The sequence below is a fragment of the Hyla sarda genome, chromosome 8, assembly GCF_029499605.1.
Source record: "Hyla sarda isolate aHylSar1 chromosome 8, aHylSar1.hap1, whole genome shotgun sequence".
Classification (NCBI taxonomy): Eukaryota; Metazoa; Chordata; class Amphibia; order Anura; family Hylidae; genus Hyla; species Hyla sarda.
In genome coordinates, this window is record NC_079196.1 from 159,237,315 (window position 1) to 159,252,384 (window position 15,070).

Sequence of the window (15,070 nt, forward strand, 5' to 3'; positions counted from 1 at the left end):
GGTATTCCAGGAAAAAACATTTTTAGATATCAACTGGCTCCAGAAAGTTAAACAGATTTGTAAATTACTTCTATAAAAAAAAATCCTTAATCCTTTCAGTACTTATGAGCTTCTGAAGTTAAGGTTGTTCTTTTCTGTCTAAATCCTCTCTGATGACACCTGTCTCGGGAAATGCCCAGTTTAGAAGAGGTTTGCTATGGGGATTTGCTTCTAAACTGGGCCTTTCCCGAGACAGGTGTCATCAGAGAGGATTTAGACAGAAAAGAACAACCTTAACTTCAGAAGCTCATAAGTACTGAAAGGATTAAGATTTTTTAATAGAAGTAATTTACAAATCTGTTTAACTTTCTGGAGCCAGTTGATATATATATATATATATATTATATATATATATATATATATATATATATAAAAAAAAAGTTTTTTCCTGGAATACCCCTTTAACAGGTACAGAATTACTAAGATGCTGATCTACAGCCAAACTATGTAGTCTACTTTTGTGCTTCACAACTCGCGCTATATGGAGCTCAGAGTAAGTACTTTGTATCTCCCTTGATGTGCCTGTTTTGCCAATTATTTTGCTGCTGTTTTAGCATAGATCTTCAAGATGCAGCCATTTTGGGCTGATATACAGTTAAAAACATGGCCCAAAATACTGTGTTGAAACATGGCTGACCACTTGACTAAGCAGACAGAAGTTATGCACAGCCCCGTTTATCGACATGCTTAGCGCCCAAATATTTTCCACTTTCGGACGTTCATTTTTAAAGTGCTTTGTTCTATAATGTAGGAACTGAGAAGCCGGACCTCCAAAATATATTTCATGCAGTCTGCTAGATATATGTTAATATTCAAAAACAAACAAACGTTTGCAAGCAGAGTATCATGCAGTCATGCAGGGCACATCAAAAGTATCAGTATTAAAGGTGCACACTTTATTGCAATCCCACTACAAATTCACAGCAGGTCTGTAAAATGTCGACTTATGTTTGTTGATTTTCCAATTTTAAACTGCTGGTTCTTTCAGGATTGTTGAAAAGGTTAAAAATAGGTATAAAAACCACAAGTATGGCATGAGGTTTGACTTCTAAACAATGATTGTCAACCCCTTTTGTACAGATTAACTAAAATATGTTATTATTCTTATGGCAATATTTTAATTTAGATTTCATTTCTATTACATTATGGTACTTATTTCTTTAAAGTTTGTTTGGTGACCCTGTTTATTTGGTTGACAACCACAGTTCTGCACGAGTCAAAGCTCATTCATTTCACTCGTTTGTGTCAAACATAGGTGCTATTGTTGCATTTCATGTGTGATACGACATGATATCACCACCATCTCTACTCCACCATTGGTTCTGATTGTACAACAATAGCATGCAAATAACCACTCAGTGCTAACACACACTGCACAATCTATTTACTCACGTAAGCAAAAGACGGGCCTTGCTGTAGTTGAATAATGTAGTAAAACAAATGTCAGAAACAGATATGGCATACAATATACATTTTGACCCTGTTTTAATAAAGAATTAATAGAAAGAATAACATGGAGACAACTCTTAAGAAGAAAACAGTCCATTATAACATTTCAGAATGGACAGGTGAGAACTCCGGGAATTATGATACAAATGCTTTCTGGTAGTAGTTTTGCAACTCTATTCTGCTTATATTTCAAGGGACAAGGGAATATTCAATTTTAGTAACAATTAATTCTTACATGGGTTGTCCCATAAAGTAGTATGGACCTCATAGAGGGGGGGGCGGGGGGGTCGTCCAATCGCTTCATAATATGTCTTGCATTCCCAAATGGATAACTATATAATTATTATAACCAATATAACTATTCTATTTGTGGATCCAATCCATAGTGGACATCCACGTTTCAGATGTGGATTTCTACTGTAGTTTGTCTACATAAGATTTGCTTATGGGAATTTTTTGCTTTGGGAACGTAGTCGAAGTGTCTCTTATGTAAAGTATAGCCTAGCTTTTAGCACAGATTCAGTTATCATGTATTATTGTATACATTTACAGATTTGTACTTCAGTAATCAGGGAAAGCCGGGTAACAATACTTGTGGCAGCTGCAATAGGCGCTACACTGGTTGACAACCAACATGTTGAATTACTTGACTGATTTTAGAGGGACCATCCGTCCATCTTATGTGGCTTCCTGACTTTCCCCAAATGTCAGATATTGGGGGAAAGAAGAATGGGGCGTGTTGAATTTCAACTGCTTGATCCTTGTGTTCAGAGAGTTGAGCTCCCACCAGAGCTGTCTGGCAACAGCTTTCTGCCCTCTCCCTATTCAGAACGCATGTACATTGGGCTAAACCACACGTGTATGGGAGGATCCCTACCAATAGCTGTTGGCTAAAGAAGTATTCAGACAACATCTAGCTTAAATGTATGGCCAGCTGTAGATATAATTTAGGGAACATTTGACAGCTTAACATTTACTCCAACGATGCATGTTTATGACAGTGAAGTGTTTCTTGGTATCCAATGATATAATTTCTATATTGGGCCAAATAAAATACTCTTTTTGTATGTTCCTGAACCTCTCCATAAACAATTTAGAGCAAATGACGTTTAGAATGAGAAATATTTCACTCGATGCTGCAAGTGACATTGTCAACGGGACACACTTTAGATTGTGCCGGGTCACTACACAAAGTATATTAAACAAAGTCTTAGCTCTGCATAAACATGAATCGTGAAATGTAGCTGTGTATAATTCATATGTCAGTACTTGGCAGGAGAACAAATGACTAAAGCTGCAATGTTTCCTTTACAGACTCCACCCTTGTGGAGGGCTTGTTGAGTGATACCACACATGAGTAGCTTTGTAAAACACTGATACATTATTAATGGTCTGTACTTACAGTAATGGTGGTGTCTTTCTTTCCCTTGTGTGATGATGCAACCACTGCCAGGTACTGGATGACCTTCTTGGTATTCTCTGTCTTCCCAGCACCAGATTCACCTCTGAACAAGAGAAGAAAAATCTCATCTTAATCAGGGGAGTAGCTATAAGATGAGGTGCACAGTTAAAGGGGTACTCCGGTGGAAAACTTTTTTTTAAATCAACTGGTGCCAGAAAGTTAATCAGATTTATAAATTACTTCTATTAAAAAAAAAATCTTAATCCTTCCAGTACTTATTAGCTGCTGAATACTACAGAGGAAAATATTGGAACACAGAGTTCTATGCTGAATCACGAGCACAGTGCTCTCTGCTGACATCTCTGTCCATTTTAGGAACTGTCCTGAGTAGGAGAAAATCCCCATAGCAAACATTCTGCTCTGGACAGTTGCTAAAATGGACAGAGATGTCAGCAGAGAGCACTGTGCTCGTTATTTCAGCAGAGAGCTCTGTGTTCCAAAAAGAAAAGGATTTCCTCTGTAGTATTCAGCAGCTAATAAGTACTGGAAGGACTAAGAATTTTTTAATAGAAGTAATTTACAAATCTGTTTAACTTTCTGGCACCAGTTGATTTAAAATAAAAATTTTTTTTTACTGGAGTACCCCTTTAATAGTCACATAATCGGGCTCCTCTATCAGATTTTGGCCAGCTTTAGTTACTGACCATCATGTGTGTAGCCAAGCTAGAATAGATAGGTCAATCCCAGTTATGGAGGGAGGAAGCACTTTGAGAACCATCTGGCTTCTGACTAAATTACTGAAATGATAGGTGCTATAAATATGTATTGGGGCCAGTATCATTTACTGACCATTGTTTGTGTAGCAAAAATGGTATGGAAATCAGTCCAGTCCAAATCTGCATTATTTCAACCTATTCAGTATATTAAATCTGGTATAAACTACATCTCCTTTGCAGTCTACAACCCCCTTTTGTCACGTTTTGAATTTGGAAAAACAATATATATATATATATATATATATATATATATATATATATATATATTACTACTCGTGCTACATACATCAGTGTTTGCAGTTCATCAATGTTATATTGGTTTACATATAAAGCAGATTTTACTTACTTCTTATTGATACAAAGTCTTAATTATAATTAACATCTATATTCATAGAGAATGAAGGATAACAGTATTGAGATTGTTGTAACTGCTTCCTATTAAATTGGATCTGTGCAGGCAGCTACATATGTTATGTTCATTTTATTTAGTTGCCTCTAAAACCAAAAGAACTAATACTAAAGCTAGATTAATATAAATTAATATGAAGCTTCTTCAGTGGTCCGGAGTCATATGGCTAGACACAGTTATCTAATTATTGTCATAATTATTTGTCTCTATTTCCTCTAGTCTAGCTGTCAAATTGCATAATTAGCATGTGGAAATCCTGTACTCCGAGCAAACACATTACACCACTGTTAACCCAAGGTGACCTTTCATAGCTACAAGAATTTGTCATAGGCATTGGAAAAAAGTGTCTATAATAGTTCTCCTTAGTATTAAAGGGGTATTCTGGAATATATATATATATATATATATATATATATATATATTTAGCTCAAGGCTGCAAAAAAATAAAAGTTAAACTATACTTACCAACTCTGGTCCTCCTGCAGCTCCTGGTCCACAGACTTCCTGACCCTCAATCTTCCTTGCATGTCGCTGCTTCAGAGACGACACATTGAAAAAAATCTGCCTGTTCAGCCAAACACTGGCTAAAACAGGACACTGCTGCTGCCAGCAATTTGCTTAGTGGGCAGGTCCTGCTCTGAGGTGTCATCTCAGAAGCAGCTGAAGCTGGGAGCAGTGAGAAACCGGAAGTCACCAGACTGGGAGCTGTGGGGGAACCTGGTAAGTATGGTTTATTTTTTTAATCTTAGCAGCCACCCCCAGCAACATGTTGTAGATTTTTCAATCCCAGAATACTTGTTTAATTAGTAAAAAGTGTTAGAAATTAATAACTGTCTTTCCATAAAGTGCCAAGTGTAGGGTCTGAGGGGCAAGGCACGACTTCTATGTTTGGGGTTTTGAATCTTCTGTGCAAGACTCCACCTCCCAAACTCAGTCTATGCAACAGGCTTAAGGCATACATTTTCTCCTTGAGTATTTCTTCAATATGTATATTGTATTCATTCTTTAGATAATATCTGGTCCATATGGTCCATACATTTGAAAAATGTATATGCTTAGGAAGATATATTGTATGGTTTGATTTCATTGTGCAGTTAAGGCCTTTTGTACATTGCCATTGGGCACTGCCATATGAAGCTCCATCAGCAATTCCGCCAACGCGACAGGAGTTTATTAGAAAAAAAAATGGATTTGGGGCCCCCTGGTGCAAAAAAATAAATAAATAAAAAGTCGAACAGACCCAGAACAGGATGGAGCACAATGGCAATGTGGACACTGTCTAAAATGTATTTTATTTATAAAAGCAGACTGGAATAAATAAGAATCTATAGGTGTTCACATGGCATGTTCTTGGAGTGCCTATAAAAAAAAAAAAAAGAATGCACGTGCAGGCCCAATACTAGCAAAGAACGCCACTTTCAATTATAAGGAGCTGGTAGACTTTTTACTGGTATATGTAAATATCAGTGGTTCTGAACCAGTATAGGTATAAGTGAATAAATATTTATTCTATTTATTGTCATATTAATGTAGCTTCACTAAAAGTAAACCTAAATCTAAACTACAGCCAGGGCTTAAGATCAGCCCAAATAGATTGGGCACCTAGAGCTTGAACCCATCATCCCACACTTAGTGGATGAACATGAAGCTATACCTATTTTATTGACTAGGATGTCTAACTTGGATGTTATACAGCAATGTTATTTTGACACTTTTTGAGGCATGCTACTCCGTAGGGAAGACGCTGCATAGAGTACCATCTAAATTTAGACTATCCCTGAATACAGCAGGAATCCTTAAAAAATATGCTTATGAAAATAAATTGATAATATCTATTTTTCCACAATCCCAGTTTAGTAAGTGTTTTATTTATGAGATGAAGCCTTTGAACTTTTTAATCCACAATCAGCATGGGAAATCAGATGGCACAAGGTCCGGAGCTACCACAGCAATCCTTACCAGGGTTGTACAGGTCTATAATTTATTATAACAAATGCATTAACTATTACTTCACTAGGCAGTAGAGTTTCACGTTCACTTACGTTCAATGAAATTACCACTCAAAATTGCATTAAAAAGTGATCTACTAGAGGTGGGTTTTCTCAAAGAAATATGGGCAGTATGTATAATGTTACAGTTTACCTCAGTTTTCCTTAAAAAGGTCAATTATCTGGCTCCTGAATTTAATAAAGCTCAATCCAATATTTATTTTGTTTTATTGCAAATTAATATTTAAAAAGCATGTAAACTAGCATTTAAACATTGAAAATATGAGTTGATTAAAAGCTTAAAACATAATTTTATTACAATCACTTTTCTTTATTAAAAACAAGCAAGTTGTTGTCAGTTTTCCCCCGCTGCTGGAGAGAAATAGCTCCAAACATCAGGAAGAGAGGGGAAGGATTCATGGTGGGGTCCACCAAAAGGCGACAACTTATCAGAGGCCATAGGTGGAGTAAGAGACACCAAGGGAGCTTGGAGAAAAGAGAAGGATGATACTATGATACAAGTTGAGTGTTAAGATATAGGTACCCCAAAATACACTTATGCCACTAAAAACAAATTCCTCATATATGTATGTTGGGATGTGAAAAGATGGCATTTAAAGTGGGAGATCTTAGTACAAAGAAATAGTATGCAGATATAGAGTCCTCTTGGACAGGTATCTATCATTCCCCGTTCCAAATCTATTTATTGCATCCAAGAGGAAAGATTGCTAGTTCATAGCACATTATTCAGAGATGGCAGATCTGTCAGAGATAGCATCTGCTGATATACAGTTATGGCCGAAATATGTTGGCACCCCTGAAATTTTTTTAGAAAATTAAGTATTTCTCACAGAAAAGGATTGCAGTAACACATGTTTTGCTATACACGTTTTTATTCCCTTTTTGTGTATTGGAACTAATCCAAAAAAGGGAGGAAAAAAGCAAATTGGACATAATGTAACACTAAACTCCAAAAATGGTCTGGACAAAATTATTGGCACCCTTTCAAAATTGTGGAAAAATAAGATTGTTTCAAGCATGTGATGCTCCTTTAAACTCACCTAATTCAAGTAACAGGTGTGAGCAATATAAAAATCACACCTGAAAGCAGATAAAAAGGAAAGAATTCACTTAGTATTTGCATTGTGTATCTGTGTTTGCCACACTAAGCATGGACAACAGAAGGAGGAGAAGAGAAGTGTCTGAGGACTTGAGAACCAAAATTGTGGGAAAATATCAAGAATCTCAAGGTAACAAGTCCATCTCCAGAGAGCTAGATTTGCCTTTGTCCACAGTGCGCAACATTATGAAGAAGTTTGCAACCCATGGCATTGTAGCTAATCTCCCTGGGCATGGACGGAATTGAAAAATTGATGAAAGGTGTCAATGCAGGATAGTCCGGATGGTGGATAAGCAGCCCCAAACAAGTTCCAAAGATATTCAAGCTGTCCTGCAGGCTCAGGGAGCATCAGTGTCAGCGTGAACTATCCGTCGACATTTAAATGAAATGAAAGGCTATGGCAGGAGACCAAGGAAGACCCCACTGCTGACACAGAGACATAAAAAAAGCAAGACTACATTTTTCCAAAATGAACTTGAGTAAGCCAAAATCCTTCTGGGAAAATGTCTTGTGGACAGATGAGACCAAGATACCGAAAACAGAATGAGGCCTACAAAGAAAAGAACAAGGTACCTACAGTGAAATATGGTGGAGGTTCAATGATGCTTTGTTTTTTTTGTTTTTTGCTGCCTCTGGCACTGGGTACCTTGAATGTGTACAAGGCATCATGAAATCTGAGGATTACCAACGGATTTTGGGTCGCACTGTACAGCCCAGTGTAAGAAAGCTGGGTTTGCATCTGAGATCTTGGGTCTTCCAGCTGGACAATGATCCCCAAAAATATGTCAAAAAACACCCAGAAATGGATGACAACAAAGCGCTGGGAAGTTCTGAAGAGGCCAGCAATGAGTCCAGATCTAAATCCCATTGAACTCCTATGGAGAGATCTTAAAACTGCTGTTGGGAAAAGGCGCCTTCCAATAAGAGAGACCTGGAGCAGATTGCAAAGGAAGAGTGGTCCAAGATACCGGCTGAGGGGTGTCAGAAGCTTATTGATGGTTATAGGAAGCGACTGATTTCAGTTATTTTTTCCAAAGGGTGTGCAACCAAATATTAAGTTAAGGGTGCCAATAATTTTGTCCAGCCCATTTTGGAGTTTGGTGTGACATTATGTCCAATTTGCTTTTTTTCCTTCCTTTTTTGGTTTAGTTCCAATACACACAAAGGGAATAAAAATGTGATAGCAAAACATGTGTTACTGCAATCCTTTTCTGTGAGAAATACTTCATTTTCTTGAAAAATGTCAGGGGTGCAAACATTTACGGCCATGACTGTTCAATATACTGTACAATATACATGCAGATAAGTCATTTAGGTGGAATTCCCCTCAGCCACACATTGGCCGCTACTTGCCAGCTAACCCTAAGAAAGAAAATGCCAACTGCAGGGTACTCTGGAGACAGAATCTCCAGATAATGTGGAAAATGCAATAGCAAGAAAAAACTAGACAGAGCTTCTCATAGGGCAGTATGTATGCACAGTGTTGCTTCCCACATGTTGATTCCCACATGAAAGGACACATGCTCTATATATCCCTGTGTGTAATGGGATCTGCAACAAGCTTTGCGGATAGTACCTTTCAAGAAAACATCTACGTCCTTTTTTTTTTTTAGTTTTGGAATACTAAAGCCTTTTATAGAGTAGGCTGTATGGAGAAGTTTCTCTGGTTAAAAGGTTATAGTGTGGTCATTATGACTTTGAATTGCATTTCCTTTCTCCCAGGCAAAACGTGCCTATCACTTGGCATTTCATAAATATCCCTGTCTCTGTGGCCATATAAGGCATTATCTCTTCCTAATTGTCATACCAGGCTCTCAGGCGGTATTTGTAAATGCTCTCACACACTATGACAGCACTCAACATTTTCTGTATTGTGTGTGATGGATCATCAGTGTAAACTAGAAGAGGAGAAAGGGATCTACAAATTTAGGGATCATAAAATATAGTTCTAGTCTATAGCCATTCAGCATTAGTGTTGCTCGCGAATATTCGCAATTCGAATATTATTCGCGAATATCGCATATTCGCGAATTCGCGAATTTCGCGAATATAGCGCTATATATTCGTAATTACGAATATTCGCGGTTGCAGTACGGTTTTTAAACCGGAGACAAAATCGTGGTCAACCACAGTTTTGACTCCGGTTTAAAAACCGTACTGCAACCGCATACGTTTTTTTAACATGGACGTCAATGGGAAACGCACATGTATACTGTTCCATACGGGAAAAACGTATACGTTTTTACTTTGCACATGCGCATTTGAATACTAAAGTCCCCACCCAAGACCCCTCCCATTAAAAATGGACAAAAATTTCAAAAACGTATGGGTTTTTTTTCTGTAAAAACTGACGGAACTGTATGCACTTTTAAAAACAGTATACTGTTTAAAAACCCATACGGTTTACTTTTTCCCATACTGTTCCATCCGTTTTTTCCCCATACGGTTTTTGATAGAAACCGTATGCGGGAACCGTAGTTGAAAAACGTAGTGTGAACCCAGCCTAAAGAAGGCTGTAATACTACTGTGTCAGACTGGCGTGCGAAACTTCGCATATGCGAAAATTATGCTAATTTTCGCATATGCGAATTTCCACATGTGCTAATTTTCGCATGCACGTATTTTCGCATACGCGAAAATAAAACGAGACTATAGCGAATATTCGCGAATATATGACGAATATTCGTCCATATATTCGCGAATATTCGCGAATTCGAATATGGCCTATGCCGCTCAACACTATTCAGCATTGTCCACCTGTATAAACAAGAAAATATTCAAACCAACAGTTGGCTTGGAAGTATTTTCTTGCTTATACAGGCGGACAGTGCTGCATGGCTATAGACTAGAACTATAACGGACTTTGGTATATAAAGCTACAGGACTGTTAGCAATACAAAACAATTGCTGGATTATCAAATGCCGAATGGCACAATTGTGAAAATCATGATATTCATTTATATGCAGCAGTGTGTCTATTTTACTGAAATTTTACATTGTTATCTATACTGTCAATCCTCCCACAAGGGCCCTGTGAGAGGACAGTTAATTATTTATATTTTATGCAATTATTTCAATAAATTATATGTATATATATATATATATATATATATATATATATATATATATATATATATATTGTGATTGAAGCACGGTTCTATCCATTATTATTTTCTCATGTACCAGTAATAACTGGAACTGGACTTAACAGAGAGTCAGGCAGTGAAGAGTACAGCGGCACACTTTACCTGGCCACAGCCATTGTTTCAAGGGGGAGGAAGGGGGTTAGCACCAGAAGTTTAGTTAAATGATAGTAATACTTTAAGCAGGCACTGTCATTTGCAAAAAAAATATATACAGTGACCCCCCGACCTACGATGGCCCCGACATACGATAATTTTAACATGCGATGGCCTCTCATGCGATGGCAGCGCAGACTGCTTCAGCTGCAACCGGATAGCCGTTTACGGTGCCACGTGTGGTCCACTGACGATCACTTACCTGTCCTCGGGGCTCCGTCGTGTCCTCTTCGCTCTCCATCATCGTCATTACGTTGCTGCGCACGCCGTCCCGTCATCCAATAGGAGCGGCGTGCGTAGCGACGTGATGGCGGCGACGGAGAGTGAGGATGCCGGGGAAGCAGAGGCCTTGCCAGAGCGCCTGGGACACCCCGGCGACGCGGCGACAGTGATGGAGGGCGACATCCAGGGCAGCGGTGACAAGCGGTGACGGTCTGGAGCGGCGGGGACAGGTGAGTACAACTTCCTATACTAGTGGTGTTCAACCTGCGGACCTCCAGATGTAGCAAAACTACAACTCCCAGCATGCAAAGATTTGACCACTGTCCTATACTTTACATTGCACCGATCCCTCAACATACGATGGTTTCAACAAACGATGGACCGTTTGGAACGGATTATGTTGAGGGACCACTGTATAATGTTGATAATAGCATTATGGGGGAGATTTATCAAAACCTGTGGAAGAAAAGTTGACCAGTTGCCCATAGCAACCAATCAGATTGTTGCTTTTATTTCTCAGAGGCCTTGAAAAAAAAGAAAAAGAAATGATGTGATTGGTTAATTGAGCAACTGCCCATAGCAACCAATCACATAACTTCTTTTTTTTTTTGTTTTTTTAAAGGCCTCTGAGAAATAAAAGCAACAATCTGATTGGTTGCTATGGGCAACTGGTCAACTTTTCCTCCACAGGTTTTGATAAATCTCCCCCTATATGTTTATTTGTAATATACATTGGTTAAAAAGATTTAGTAGATTACTAACATAATGCATGTAATTTATGGTTCATTTATTCTATATCATAGACAACATAAATATGAATGGCCAGGGAATGAGGCCCAATTGTGCTGAGTATGCAATTTGTTCTTAGAGCTCTATACAGATAAGGGAGTCACGTATGTAAGAACTTCTGAATGTCGGATATTTAATCCATTACAGGAAAAGCTTTTTTTTTTTTTACTAATTATCTTGGTTTTCATAATAGGGCAGATTTATCGTGTTGTCATATAGTAAGATTCTTTTTGCTGCCCATAGCAACCAATCAGAGCAGCATTAACCAGGGCAATGTAAAAAATTAAAGCTGACCTGTGATTGGTAACTATGGGCAACACAGAGACTTTTGCTATAAGACAGCTTGACAAATCTCCCTAAATATTCTTAAAATTTTACTTAAAGGGGTACTCAGGTGGAAAACATTTATTTTTTTTTTTTAATCAACTGTGCCAGAAAATTTAACAGATTAGTAAATTATCGAAAGAAGGTAGGTAGCCAGTGGTAACGATGTAAAACTCTGCTTTATTCGGATCCTCATAAAACCGCGTGCAAGCGGGATTCAGCCAACAGACAACAATTACAGGTAAACGTGGACGCGTTTCGGGAATACACCCTTTATCTGGTGTTAAGATAAAGGGTGTATTCCCGAAACGTGTCCACGTTTACCTGTAATTGTCGTCTGTTGGCTGAATCCCGCTTGCACGCGGTTTTATGAGGATCCGAATAAAGCAGAGTTTTACTTTGTTACCACTGGCTACCTACCTTCTTTCGATTGCTTATGCTGGAGCATGTAGCCGTGTTGGGTATCCTGAGAGCTGAACATTCCTGTTTTGCAGATTTGTAAATTACTTCTATTAAAAAATAGGAAATTATTTTCTTTTTGGAACACAGCGCTCTCTGCTTACATCATGACCACAGTGCTCTCTGCTGGCATCTCTGTCCATTTTAGGAACTGTCCAGAGCAGCATATGTTTGCTATGGGGATTTTCTCCTACTCTGGACAGTTCTTAAATGGACCGAGATGTCAGCAGAGAGCACTGTGCTCGTGATGTCAGCAGAGAGCTCTGTGTTCCAAAAAGAAAATAATTTCCTATGTAGTATTCAGCAGCTAATAAGTACTGGAAGGATTAAAAAATTTTCATAGAAGTAATTTACAAATCTGTTTGAATTTCTGGCACCAGTTAATTAAAAAAATCCACTTCCACTGGAGTACCCCTTTAAACTTATTAAAACGTATTGGCTGTATAATTTTATGATTAAAATCTCCAAAAAAAAATTGCCACACAGTAGGAATACCATAGGTTTTTTACTTATGGAATACACCTACTAGAGTATAAAGCATCTGACTTAGCTATGGAATATAACATTGGTCAGATGCGTTATTCTTTATGCAGTATATTTCACAAGGGAAAAATTGTCATAGAGGAACAGGTGAAACATTTTTAGAGGAGTATTCCATCTTCAAATGTTATCCCCCATCCACAGCAGATTGGTAGGGTCCATCTGATAGACCCCCTTTAATCACAAGGATGGAGGACAATTATCACCCTGAATGAATGGAGCACACCATGGGGAGATTTATCAAAACCTGGACTGAGGAAAAGTTGCCCAGTTGCCCATAGCAACCAATCAGCTCACTTCTTTCATTTTAAACAAGGCCTCTGCAAAATGAAAGAAGCAATCTGATTGGTTGCTATGGGCAACTGGGCAACTTTTCCTTTGCACAGGTTTTGATAAATCTCCCCCCATATGTGCGCAGCCAGTACTTCATTTATTCTTTATGGGGAATCTAAACAATGCCGAACTTAGTGCTCTCCAACGTTCCATAGCCTCATAGATAATGAGTTCGGCACACACGGAATGCTTTGTTCATTTGGGGGAACTATTTTACTCCATTCTTGTGATCGGTGGGGGTCCCAGTTATTGGACCCCCACTGATCAGCTTGTTATCCCCTATCCTGTAAATAGGGCATAACTTGAAAATAATAGGAATATGAAACCTTAAGCATTCTGAGTAAATTGTAGATCATGGAACAATAATGCAAATTGGACTTACGTGCACAGAATGGACTGATCTTCACGGTCTGAAAAAGAAAAAGTATTACATATTAGATATAAAAGTATGTAGAATTATCTTCATATATGCTAAAATATAAGATCAATATGAAAAGCATGTAAAGGTGTCCACACAATTTAAATACTGACAACAGAAAAACATTTAGGGTAGGGTTACACGTGGCGTATTTTGTTGTGTATTTGCTGCTGCATATTTTCCTACCCATTGAAGTCAATGGGTAGCAGAATACGCAGCTGATTTTGCTTCCCTTTGACTTTAATAGGCAGGAAAATATGCAGAAACAAATACGCAACAAAATACAGTACGTGTGGCCCTACCCTTAGAGTACTTCAAACATGCGTATTTTGTTGCAGATTTTCTGCAACTGCTTCTGCTAACCATTGACTTCATTAGGTAGCAGACTCTTCTGGAGGGAATCTTTGCTGTTAAAAATCCACCGCAGACCCTACTTACTTCAATAGGGTCTGTGGCGGATTTTCCACAGGAAAGACTCCACTGCCAAAAATTTGCCGTGCACTGCGAGTTTGAAAGAAAATATGCTTGTGCGAACACACACACCCTTATACATTTTTTACTAGTTGCAGTAGTCTGGTGTCTTTTGTGCTGTATAGCCACACTGAGGTCATATCACAGTTTTTGTTAACTTTTGTTAAAATGATAGCAGAAACCAGTGGAAGGACTAAACCTGGCTATGGATATGAAAACTAATGCTCGTGTCTGTCCATGTTCCTAAAAGGGACACTGGACAAATTTATGAACATGGAGATTTTACATAACAGAAAGCTGGAGTAAGATGTGCTAGATGTATTAGGAGGCACCGACCTCTTAGTGCATTTGCTGCATCTTTGGTTGTCCATTCGCCACTGAATGGAAATTTATGCTACCCATGTAGAGCTCATGTAGATTTCAGGTATAATTTATGCCGGTTTCTGGCATAAATTACAGTAGCAGGAGGCTACACTCCCTGCCTCTAAGCCCTCAGCCACATTTACAGAAGGTACCACTGTGGGGCAATAAATCCCAAAGTTTCGAGCAAGGCATTGCTTGTGCAAAAGTGTGCAACTTTTGTCTGCCAGAAAACTGTCTTATAGCCTTCCTAAATCCCCCCCCCCCCTTTTTTTTTTTTTTTTTTTTTTTAATATGACAGCTAAAAGGGCATTTACAGTGCTCTAACTATATTAGGCTACTTTATTTTTTGTTTACAGAAAGGTGAGGCATTTTCCAAGTGCTATGGCCACTTTATTCTCACAAAATTGGGGGTTCGCAGTGGAATATCCCATATATATCAATATACCATCACAAGTTGGGAATTGCTTTTTAAAAGCTTCTGAAGATAACTTTAAGACTTGGACACAGGCTAAGCCGGATGGAACTTTTAATTCTCCATGGGGGGATGAGATCTTTTTTTTTTTTTTTTTTAGATCTATTTTGGTCTTGCATTTGTTTTTTCACCATGTTGTGCTTTTGAAAGAGGAGTTTCTTACTGTCACAGATGATAATTGTTTTTACATGGAAAAT

At 38.2% G+C, this 15,070-nt stretch overlaps 1 protein-coding gene across 5 annotated transcripts in view; it reads right to left on the minus strand.

The window, feature by feature from the left end:
- LOC130283814 (myosin-11) overlaps nucleotides 1-15,070 on the minus strand; it is a 138,414-nt gene that overhangs the window by 39,139 nt on the left and 84,205 nt on the right. For all 5 annotated transcript variants that reach the window (XM_056533324.1, XM_056533325.1, XM_056533327.1 and 2 more), the window contains 2 exons: nucleotides 13,532-13,559; nucleotides 2,891-2,993 (listed from right to left, as the gene is read on the minus strand). In XM_056533324.1, coding sequence (XP_056389299.1) covers nucleotides 2,891-2,993; nucleotides 13,532-13,559 — 131 coding nt within the window. The remainder of the gene's footprint in view (nucleotides 1-2,890; nucleotides 2,994-13,531; nucleotides 13,560-15,070) is intronic.